The 11974-nt window shown below is 41.4% G+C and overlaps 1 protein-coding gene across 1 annotated transcript; it reads left to right on the top strand.

Moving 5' to 3' along the window:
- The first annotated feature begins 6356 nt into the window (after positions 1-6356).
- gda (guanine deaminase) lies at positions 6357-11313 on the top strand. Its single transcript, XM_068738652.1, has 12 exons — positions 6357-6528; positions 6731-6818; positions 8711-8816; positions 9256-9283; positions 9377-9484; positions 9558-9665; positions 9740-9837; positions 9980-10047; positions 10522-10668; positions 10925-11043; positions 11126-11153; positions 11240-11313. Exons 1-12 carry the CDS (start codon positions 6367-6369, stop codon positions 11311-11313), a joined length of 1134 nt encoding a protein of 377 aa, XP_068594753.1. The 5' UTR covers positions 6357-6366.
- Positions 11314-11974: the final 661 nt, after the last annotated feature.

The following is an 11974-nucleotide window of genomic DNA, read 5'->3' as shown; positions in this document are numbered from 1 at the left end:
GAACCGTTACAATACTTTTGCGGGGCTTGGAACGGATTAGTGCATTTACATTCAAAACGCGGCTCTACTTACGAAGTTTTCACGTTACGAAGCTAGTCCCGGAACGGATTAAATTCGTAAGCTGAGGTACCACTGTACTGGTTACTGTACCATCGCCTGGCCACCACTTGGTGGCGCCCTAGTAACGATGACCAAACAGAATAGAATTGAACGGGCTTTTATTTTACTCTCACTGTACAGCGTGAAGTTACGAGTGGACAAGAAAGAAGACGACGCAGACAGTGGAGAGAAAAAGAAACGATGCAGAAAAGGGGAGGAGGACATGGAGGACTTGGACAGTGATGACAAGGAAGTGGACTTTGGAGGTGACGATGAAGATTTTGATGGTAACATCAAACCAAAGAGAAGGGAAAAGAAAGCTGATGTGCTTCCAGATTTATCTCCAGTCAATCTCAACGACTAAAGGCAATGATAAGAGTCTAGTTTTACCAAATTGACCTTTTTATTTTACCAACAAAACATGTTTTCAAATGAAATTACAGTTTAAATGATGAATGCTACGAATTCACAATTAACTCTGAATGTATTTTTATAAAAAAAACTGTATTCACTTCAGATTAAAGCCGAGGCTGAAAATCTCACACTTGATTTTGTGATGTGAAACTAAAGGATCAGGTCAGGCGGGATATTGACCTCTGAAGGGTAATGCTCAACTGTAGCTGAAACTGATGTCTGAAGCATCGAGTTAGCTCTGAATGAGAACCGCATTTAATTTCATCCTGCCAGTGATGTGGGTGTGACTCCGATGTTTTAGGGTTCTTTCACGCTCCAGGAGTCACGAGAGATGGACAAAGTCACAAACCGGGGAGGCGGCGCCGTCCCTGCTGACGTTCTTCACGCTCGTCTAGGATTGGTTGAAATGTTTCCTGTTATACTGGCGCGTGTTTCTGATATTTAGGTCAATGGGAGCAGATTCAAAACACTTGCAATAAAGATTGGTTAATAGGTAGACAATTTAGCTGTGTTGGGAAAATAAGCGTACAAGAATGTCACTTTTTGGCTCGTCCTCCGTTTAGACTTTCTGCCTGCCCTTCTGGAAAAATGAATATTGATTAAAATTATTCTCACAGTGGCTCATGGTTTTTCTGAATGGACCGTTTCCGTTTGTTTAAAATAGGTTCTTCCCAACGCCTGTGTTTCTATTTAAACGGGTGTTTGAGATTATAGGATGTCTTTATAACATTTACATTTCTGGCTGTGCTGCTCAACTGAAATTGGAAAACCTACAATAAATATAGAATATACATGTAGAGTAATGGAGACTTGAATCAACCTGTACTGTTCTATTTTTTGTTTGTCTGGTAGAAAACAACCATGCATAAGCCCCTCTTTCATCTGCAGCCTCTCTTCCATCACGGAAACATTCTTAACGGCTGGCGTCATTCATTCATCATGTGGGGTTGCTACATTTAAAAGCATTTCGCAACATCACTTCCTCATTGGGATGCAAGGCCTTCATCGAGTTCGGGTGGATTAAAGGTCCTTTTTCCACGAGTCAACGCAGTTCGCAAAAACTCACATGAAATATCTGTGACAGTCTTTGGTCAAAATAGCAAACAGATGTTTGGAGGACAGCGTCCCTCTTTTCTGTCTCAAAGCGCTCTGCCAGAAACACCTCTGGAAAATGAAACTAAATTCAGCTGCATGCTACCATGGTAACCGGTGAGGTGACTTTTTTTTTTTTTTTACTTTTTAGCACATGCTCAAACATTTTTGCCAATTTTCGCCAGAACATTACCACCAAAAACTTGTGTACGCCCCTCCCACACTGTGACGTCGCAGACGAAAAGAGATGACAACATTCTGACCTCACGTTGGCAAATTATTTCAGTAACTTCTGTAAAACTAAAGTCAAGTTGCTGCCGTAATGTGATTTTATCAGCCACAGCTGAAACGCCCTGGCAGCTTCTGATTATGTTCGAGGCTTTGCTGACGCCTGCGTACTGGAATGAATGCCAGAACGTTACCTTACATTGCATACGCTAAAAGCTAAAAGCACAGATCAGAAAATAGAATTTCCTTCCTCGTATTCGTTCTTAAACGAAAAGAGGGAATCTTTTTTTTCTTAATTAGTAGATTCAATTTGAGTAAAAAGGTTTGTCATATGGCAAAAAAGGAAAAGAAAAAATATAACAGGAAGAAACTAGAAAACGACAATCAGAGACTGCAGACCTCGCCTCCAATAGACTATTGGATCTTGTGAGACAGTAAACAGGGCTTCCGGATCAGAGGGGCCAAACCTGCTCTAGCTTGCTGCTCCGGAACGTACTACAAGACTCCTTCTGGACTCTTTTTCCCATCATGCCATTCGTGTCCCTCCCTCTTAAAGTGGCAGTTTACAGCACAGGCACAATTCCAGATGTAAAAATAATTCTAGAATCTGGATCCAGATCCGGATCAACGCCATTCTCGGGGAGGACCGAGCCACGGACAGAACCTTGCTTGTGTAAATTCAGGTCGATTGGGTTACTAGTTTTTGAGTTATGCGCTCGGACAGACAGACAAACAGACAAACAGACAAACAAACAAACAAACGCACCCAATTGCAATACCCTCGCCTCCGCTTCGGCGAGGGTAATAAAGGACAAAGCAATAGTTAGAATAACTCAAATGAGCAGCAATTTTGTGAAATTACAGTTGTTAACTATACCAACAAATGAAAATGTAATTCTTTAATTGTCACAACCCCCCCCCAGCTGTGCCTGAACTATACATGCAATGTCTCTTTGATACTAAATTGTAAGAGAATCCGTTGTCCTGAAGCCGTGACAAGCAGGAGATGTTGAGAATCTGCCCCAGCAGAAGAATCAATTAACAACAGGCGTTCTGTCAGGGCACTTCCCGAGACGAGACAGTTTCATCTCTGCATTCTACAGAAACCCAACAAGCTCCTATGAGCAAGAACTGCATGAGCATGAACCATGCATGAACCATGCATCATTTGCTGGTGTTTTTCTTCTGCACAGCTCCTGAGTCTGAGTCTCGACTAACTTAAAGATGTTTGTCAATGGAAGGTTTTAAAGGGTTAGGGTCATGATCCATGAGCGCACTCAGGATGACACGCAAGTATATTTCACGGCGCTCTTTTTTTTTTCAAGGCTCCCATGCACGGAATTTGTGCCACATTAAAACACAGTTTAACACGATACTTCCTCCTCTAGACCTCCTCCTCTAACTATAACAGTTAAATCACAAAGAGGCTTCTTCAGTTCATCCAGGTGATTTACCTCAACCTAGATGACTCAGAATTGACACTAATAATGAAACTAATAATTGTTTCCTCGGGTCGTCCAAAATAAATACCCATATCAACGACGACGATGATGATGATGAATATATTTATTAGATAGAATGTTAGAGTACAAGTACAGTCAAACATCCTGTCTAAGAGGAGCGTTTCAGAAAAGCCCTTGCGTTCTTGTTTCCGTTGAAAGAACTTCGTACATAAATCGTCGACATTTAACAAGACCATACCTGTCAACCAGTACGTTTTTGCCGTACAAAGTACGGTTTTTATGCATTCTAAGACGTGTACGGCGTAGAAGAACATCTGTACGGGAAAACGCAAATTTGTAGCGTCCGTCAGACGCTGAAACAAGGACGAGATGGGTCTCAGAACAAGCTTCTATTAATCGGTAACCCCGCCGCTAACAGAACAGATATCCTCTCCCGTCTCTCTCACCCCCTCCACGCTCACACACACACCGCCCCTCCTCCCTGGATGCCTTCACTGACTCTCTGCAGAGTAGGAATTACGAACACGAACACGAACTGTTACAGTCCCATCCGGTCTGCACCGAATATCAAGAAACGTGAAAAACATGTTTCCCAATCACAAGCCAGCAAAGGTTTGTATTTTCTGTCCCCGTTTGAAATTTAAATTACAAGAATCATTGATCGATACTTAAGTTTGGTTTACAAAAATAAAAATGCTAACGATTTTTTTCCCCGAAATATCTGTTCTTATTTAAAAATTTAAATTACAAGCATTATTAATGGATATTTTAGTTTAGTTAAAATATCAAAATTAAACTGTATCCTAATTAATAATGTCCAACTATGTACATAAATAAACGCATTTGAAAAAAAATATATGGTGTAAGGTTATTTTGTATTTTGTAAGGAAAAAATCAACGGTTTGTAAGGCCATGGAGCCTTGGAGGTTGACAGGTATGCAATACCAATAATATTAAATTACTCAAATGATGCAAAATAACAGTACATAAAAATAAATTACACCTCAGATGCAAAATAACAATAAATTAAAAATAAATTACTCAATTGATGCAAAATAACAGTACATAGAAATAAATTACACCTCAGATGCAAAATAACAATAAATTAAAAATAAATTACTCAATTGATGCAAAATAACAGTACATAAAAATAAATTACACCTCAAATGCAAAATAACAATAAATTAAAAATAAATTACACCTCAGATGCAAAATAACAATAAATTAAAAATAAATTACTCAATTGATGCAAAATAACAGTACATAGAAATAAATTACACCTCAGATGCAAAATAACAATAAATTAAAAATAAATTACTCAATTGATGCAAAATAACAGTACATAAAAATAAATTACACCTCAAATGCAAAATAACAATAAATTAAAAATAAATTACACCTCAGATGCAAAATAACAATAAATTAAAAATAAATTACACCACTGTCACCACAGATGCAAAATAACAACGAGCGAGGGCGTGTTATTAACCATTGTGTTTTAATTGTTGGCGTCAACGTTGTGCAGCCCAGGGAAGAGATAACTATCAGTCTTGTGAATTCTGCGCCCAGTCTGTCGCCACGCCATTAAAAAAAAACGTGTCACACTTATCTGCACTCTCACGCTCATCTGATTGGCTGCGGATTTTCCGTGCCATGTGGGTGCGCTCCGGTTGTCGGACCTTTTCACCACCTGAACTCATCTCTCACTGTGCGCGACGTCCGCGCACCGACGGGATGGCAGACGTCACCGCCGCGATCAGACGCGTCTACAGGGGGACGTTCATCCACTCGACCCCGCAGACGGCTCTGGAGATCCTGGAGGATTCGCTCCTGGGAGTGGATGCCGGAGGAAAGGTGGGCCGGGATCAGAAACACGACAGGTGTTCTCACACTGGGGTGTTTAAGCGAGGGTGTCGTTATAACAATATATTTAGTCGTTTCACTTCTAAGCTCCGTTTGATTATTGATCCCTGCGCGCACGTGTTGCGCGCCGGCCAATGTTGTTTCTGTTGGCTACCGGACGGACCGGTGCAGAGGTGAACTGGCTGATCGATGAGTCACGTTGCTGGCGTGCGTCGAAAGGGGAAAAGTAAACTATTGAAACAGGAGAACCAGAGAGGACAGATTATTCTGATGATGTTTTGTGTTTATTTATTTTTTAATTAGAGACTGTGGCGATTATCAAAAGCAACACAGAAAAGCCATTACTAAACGCAAAGTGCCGGACAATCTATCTGCATGCACTGTTTATCACTTTAAATTCGTTAATTGTTGTTTTACTACTATCTGTATTTTATTAAATTGGACCTAAGCGCCAAACGGAGCAGCTCTCCTAAACTCATTGTATATCCACTATTCAATGACAATAAAGGCTTTCTATTCTATTTCTATTTCTATTCTATTCTATTCTATTCTGTTCTATTCTATTCTATTTCTATTTCTATTCTATTCTATTCTATTCTATTTCTATTTCTACCCCCAAACTCACGATCAGTTTTTAAGATGTGCTGAGAATGCTTATTAATAAATTGGTCGATATTTATTTTTAATTATATGTGAAGAAAAAAGAGAACTTCAAGACAGAACTTTTGACATTGCTGCAATATTATTCGCATTTGAAAAGTTGTTGTTGTTGTCGTTGTTAGAATGCATTTTGTGGCCTAATTCTGGCACATCTGCTGCTGAAGTATTGTTGAATTACTACTTTTATTGATTAAAGATTAAACAAGGAAACACTTTTCACAGCCATGACCAAAACCCCAAAACAAGGTGATGCGCCGCGTGACGGGAACAAGAGCGGTTTATATTCAAATCAACACGCCGTCCTGAAAAAACAATGACTTTGTGTTGTGCAAATACTAATAACCTGTTTTTATTAGATTGCGTTCGTTGGGAAAGGAGACGAACTCGACGGCTTGAGCCAAACCTTTGGTTTCAGACCTTCTGACGTCACTCAATTGGCACAACAGTAAGTCAAAATAAGTTGCTAAATCTATATACATTCATTTATGACCTATTTTTATTACTTCAATCATTGCACCATTTATTGCTGCGCCGCAGTGAGTTCTTCATGCCGGGAATGGTGGACACCCACATCCACGCGTCCCAGTACAGCTACGCCGGGACGTCCATGGACGTGCCCTTACTGCAGTGGCTCGTCACCTACACCTTCCCCATGGAGTCACACTTCAAGGACCTCGACTTTGCCAACACGGTGTACACCCGAGTGGTGGTGAGTTTACACGCTTCGTCCAAACGCCATGGCGTTCCAACCCTGTTCCAATGTGACCTGCAGACCATGAGGACAGAGGAGCACAAAGGTTTCACACGTGCATGAAGATAATCTGTGCTGTATAATCACGAAGGCTTTGATACAGAAAGGTGTGGCCGCAGGAATGCTGTTAATCCTGAAACACAAGCTCTGTGCTTTGCAGAAAAGGACCCTGATGAACGGAACAACCACCGCGTGCTACTTTGCCACCATACACACAGACGCCTCTCTCCTATTGGGACAAATTGCAAGTGAGATGCTGAATATTCCAACACGTTTTTTTTACACTGTGGTAGATTAGAGCTGTTTGTACAATATGAGCATCGCGATGGCTGAAGATGTAATTATGAATCCATTTGTCTTCCTTGACTGAGGTTAAAATGACGACTTTATAATCCATCAGATTAAACCCAATCATTTGTGATTTTTCAATGACCTAACTCGAATCCAATGTTACGTTTTTCTTTTACGTAAAGTCAGAGTGTTCTTGTTTACTTGTCGGACACGTGTGTTTTGTTTACCTTTATGCCTTGTTGTTTTCATCATGGCGTTGTGCAATACTGTAGAGGCACTCACACACGCACGCACACACTGCTTTACACAGTCCTTCTGCGCTATCAGTGTCGTTGACCCTTCACCCTTGTCTTGTTCTTCGCAGCTCTTCCATTTTCTGTCTGTTATAGATTAGAAATGTTTAGTCGCTGAACTACTTTCAGATAAAAATATTTTTGTGAGACTTTATCTCACTCATCTTGACAAACTGTCTGGACGATGTGAATTTTTACAAGTGATTGAGAAAACCTCCAACCTCCATGCATTTTTGGTTTCACAATTTTGTCAGTCTTTCCTCTCGACCAATCGAGTCGTGTCAGCGAGGCTTGGAGAGATGCCATCGTGTTTGGCATTGCTATTGCAAAGAGGGTCATTTTGAGTGAATGGAAGGCCACTACGACACCTAGTTATTACAAATGGCTGAATGATGTTGATAAAAAAAAAAAGAATTTAATCTGGGGGCCCTTTATTGATATTTGGTAACCTCAAGGGATTGAACTGTAGTCTACCCATTCTGAACTATCCTAACTTGTAATATATGGACTGTATGTATCATTTTTTTAAAATATATTTTATGTGAATATACCTTAGCACTGGCGAAAAAAAGAAGAAATGTTTGGACACAGCAATAAGCTGCCTATCTTGAAAAGCGTCTGTAATATTACACTTCTATCAAAATTTTATTCACTGAAAAAGCTGACAAGTCTCTCACCAGAAAGTGTGTTTTATTATCTTACTATAAAGTACCCATTAATGCTTGTTTAAAAATTGCATCAAGTCACTAACTAATGTTACAGACGAGTTGACATGCAACAGTTTTAACACAAGAGTACCTTAAAAATAGGTCATTAGTCATCGGTAATTAGTCCGAGTTTAAAAACTGTTTACTTTGCAAACACGTTATCTCACGGCATTATGAGAAGTTCATATTATGCAGTTTATATATTAGATAAATCGAATGTAAAATTTGGATATACTTTGTTGTTTTCCCTGGACAGGTAGTGTATGAACATTTTTAATCTTAATACGAATATTTTGACTGGCCAATCATTATTCAAGGCAATTTAAAAACTGTGAATGCCAACAAGATGACCAGTGACAACACTCATCGCACCAGGTGACAGGCAGGGTGCAATCGTCCTACTGAAAAGGCAATCGTTTTTTACATTTCACATCGAAAAAACATTACCTTTGAGCTCCACACAGGTTAGTGCTGGGGCCACTGTTCTTTACGTTGTTCTCCCACTTGGATCAATAAAAGTTCATGACGATGTTTCCTCTCTTACTTGTGCTCATATATGCTCGTATTGCATCCCCACCGAGGTTTGCTGCTGTTTCACACACTTAAATGAACCGATTGCCCTTGAGTTTGTTCGTCTATTCCATGCGTTGACAAATTTGCGTGTCCGCTATACGTTTTTGGACGCATATACGTGCATGTGCTTGTCATCTGCGCACGTATTCGGCCATATATGATAAAGGCATATATGTTACATAGAAGGTGATCAATTGCACCTGCAGCCATGCCTCTGATGCCTCATTAATTTAATGATCCACCATCTTTTATCATTGATCCATCCTTCTCTTGCAGATGACTTTGGGCAGCGTGCTCTGGTGGGTAAGGTGTGCATGGACAGGAACAGTGCGGTGAAACACTACAAAGAGAACAGTCAGGAATGCCAAGAGGAAACCCGCCGGTGGGTATCGGCTGTTGGGCCATGCCATTGGTTGGATCTGGTTCGATGCCATACGTGCTGATTCATTGCTGTGACAGTGAAATAGGATGAATTAGTTGTTTGTTTGTGTGTTTGTTTGTTTGATTTATCATTTTTACTGCAGCAGTGTAACGCCAGGGGAATTTTCTAGATTTAAAAAAAAAAAAAAAAAGCAGATGATAAAAAAACAAATTCCTTGTTATGGCAACTTTAGTCGCAGTGAATTAATTTAATGTGTGTCAGAAAATATTTGACTTTTTTTGGGGTTCCTGGTCAAAGCATTCCTTCATTATAATAGCTGACATAGGCGCAGAGAATGAGCACCTGGTCCTGAAACGCTCTGCACACCGACTTTGTCTTGAAAGTTTGGGTAAATACGACTGCTCTCATTTAATCACGTCTCTATTTGTGCTCCTTTCAGCTTCATTGCAGAACTCTTGGAGAAAAAGGTGAGGTTCTGCAACGAGCTCCACAAATCAAAACCTTTGCGTCCTCAGCCCTCCAATCATTTTAGCGCTTCTTTTTATTTATTTTTGCCGCAGTACCCTCTTGTGAAGCCGGTGGTCACCCCCCGCTTCGCTCTGTCCTGCACAGGAGCCTTGATGGGACAACTGGGAGCGATGGCTAAGAATAACAACCTGCACATTCAGGTGACGTCGCCTTGGAAACCGACCCGCATGGTGTCTTTTCCCTTGACTGTATGGCATTGGTTCATTTAATCAGAGCCACATCAGTGAAAACGTCGAGGAGGTGAAGCTAGTGATGGAGACGTTCCCTGAATCAAAGTCTTACACAGACGTTTATTATAAATGCAACCTGCTGACCAACAAGGTGAGGACTGACACTGGCAAAAACATAGATAGAAGCAATGGATGCATCAGGTTGATGATGATGATGATTGACAGACGGTGATGGCTCATGGCTGTTACCTGACTGATGAAGAGCTGGCTCTGTTCAGTGAGACGGGAGCTTCTTTGTCTCACTGTCCCAATTCCAACATTTCGTGCGTATCCGATTCTGTTGTTTTTATGATTTTTTTTTTTACTAAAGAATAGATCAATTAATGCCGATATATATATATATATACATCAGTGGAAGCTTATTTAAGCATGACACCGAGCTGCTCTCTGTCCTCACCTGCCCAGGTTATGCAGCGGGATACTGAACGTTCGCAACGTGCTGAATCACAAGGTGAAAGTGGGGCTGGGAACAGGTACGGATGGCCGGATGGAGGAAGCCGGGATCAGAAAACTTGATTAATCCCAGAGGGAAATTCCATCGGCAACAGGAATAAGACTCAGGAATAAGAAATGGACACTAGAAATCAACACAGTAGAATATTTAAAAGCAATAGAGAGTTATGATGCATTGTGTATTTTAATTGCCACAGGAAGAAAGGACTTTCTACTGCGTTCAGTTTTTGAGGGGGGGGGGCGGGGGTCTCAGTCTCAGTGCTGATGGAGGGGGTGGGCGGTGTTGTGGAGACACTTTAGTGTATTATGGCATGAGGGACAGAGATTTAAAGGACAGCTGAGCATCATCTGATCAAATTTATTAAGTTGACGCCTCAGGGTGACCAGAACTCTGATTTTAAACGGACATGCCGCTTTCTATTATGCCTATTTGTGATTGTTTCTAGATATTTTGATCGATTTTGATCCCCTCCGTGTTTGGGACGCTGCATCAGACGTGGCAGGAGGATACTCTGCCTCCCTGCTGGATGCTGTGAGGTCGGCTGTGGAGACGTCCAAATTCTTGACCATCCAGGACCCGGAACACGAAACGCTCACCTTCGAGGAGGTGTTCAGACTGGCCACGCTGGGAGGCAGCCAAGGTGGGAAAACAGATTAGGCCAATCCAATGTCATGTTGAAGGACAGCAGTTCTGCCTTTTTTTTTTAATTAGTATTTCTAACCGAAACTCATTATTTTCTTGCTCTTTGCCGACTCAAAAGTCACGAGCCCTGCAGCAGAAATGTCGGATTTGATACGCAATGAATGAAAGCATCTCTAATCATCAGTAATTGCGATTTGGCAGGAGCAAACAGAAAACGACGCCTTCCTTTTGTTTATGCTCTGCTTTGTCGGCAGCTTTGGCGCTGGATGATCAGATCGGCAACTTTGAAGTTGGCAAAGATTTCGATGCCCTGAGGGTGAACGTGGCTGCTCCGCACGGACCCATCGATCTGATCCAGTCCAACGGACCGAAGGTTGGTTGTGTGTCCTTCTTCAACCTGCGCACTAGAGAGGCGATTTATGTTAATCTGGATCTAATTTATCCTTTTATTCCAGTTTGATCTGGAAAAGTTCCTTAATTCGGGTGAGTCTGTTTTATTTTTCTTTATTTTGCGAGTTCCAACGCCGCCGCTCGTCAGTTACCTCGTCTGCTTGCTTCCACTTCCACAGGGGACGATCGGAACATCGTGGAGGTGTTTGTGGCCGGAAGGCGGGTGGTGCCATTTCCGGAGCACCAAGAGTAGACGGACGCTTCGACCAAGTCATTCCAAGAATTTAGCTCAGGGGGGGGGGGATTTTAGACACGATAATGCACGTGCGTGTCCGAGAGATTGTCTCAATGCGGAAATGCTTTTTGTTTTTTGGTTTCCGTGGTTACTAGTGAAGTTCAGGCTCTTTGTGACAGCGGGATTTGTCTCAGATGTTCGGTATATTATCACAAAACTGGATTATGAACAAAAAAACAATGTACTAATCTACTGGAAATAATCTTATGAATCTTAAGGCTGTATTTTTCTTTTTTTAATATTGAAGATGTCAGTTTCTCCGATATACAGTAAACAGAATAGACTTTGTTGTCCTCACTGACACACACACACACACACAGAGGAATATTATCACGCTTGCTCTATACATGTCTTTCCAAAATAACACTGTGGCATTCTGCATTGGCTTCGAGCGTGGCCTGTCAGCCACAGACGGCCCAGCCGTATCAGAGAAACACTGGCCTGATCCCACGCCGTGTTGCCTGTCGCCCTAAAAATGACCAGTAAACTGTGACATAAACACAGGACGCTGTGCTGTCGACGTGAATCGCATACCGCTTGAAGCTCACATGTCTTCTGCACTCCACTGAGGTCTTTTTAATGGCAACGTTATATAATTATATTGTTCTTTAAATTAGAA

This window comes from Brachionichthys hirsutus, chromosome 4, assembly GCF_040956055.1.
Source record: "Brachionichthys hirsutus isolate HB-005 chromosome 4, CSIRO-AGI_Bhir_v1, whole genome shotgun sequence".
Lineage (NCBI taxonomy): Eukaryota > Metazoa > Chordata > Actinopteri > Lophiiformes > Brachionichthyidae > Brachionichthys > Brachionichthys hirsutus.
Note: the sequence above shows the minus strand (reverse complement) of the source record. Positions and strands in the feature narration are given on the sequence as shown.

Excerpts from the sequence above, each read along its gene's own strand:
- gda (XM_068738652.1), top strand. The coding sequence starts at position 6,367 with ATGCCGGGAATGGTGGACACCCACATCCACGCGTCCCAGTACAGCTAC. Across the intron at positions 6,819-8,710 it reads CCTATTGGGACAAATTGCAA|ATGACTTTGGGCAGCGTGCT; the intron begins GTGAGATGCTGA and ends CTTCTCTTGCAG. Across the intron at positions 9,485-9,557 it reads ATAACAACCTGCACATTCAG|AGCCACATCAGTGAAAACGT; the intron begins GTGACGTCGCCT and ends TCATTTAATCAG.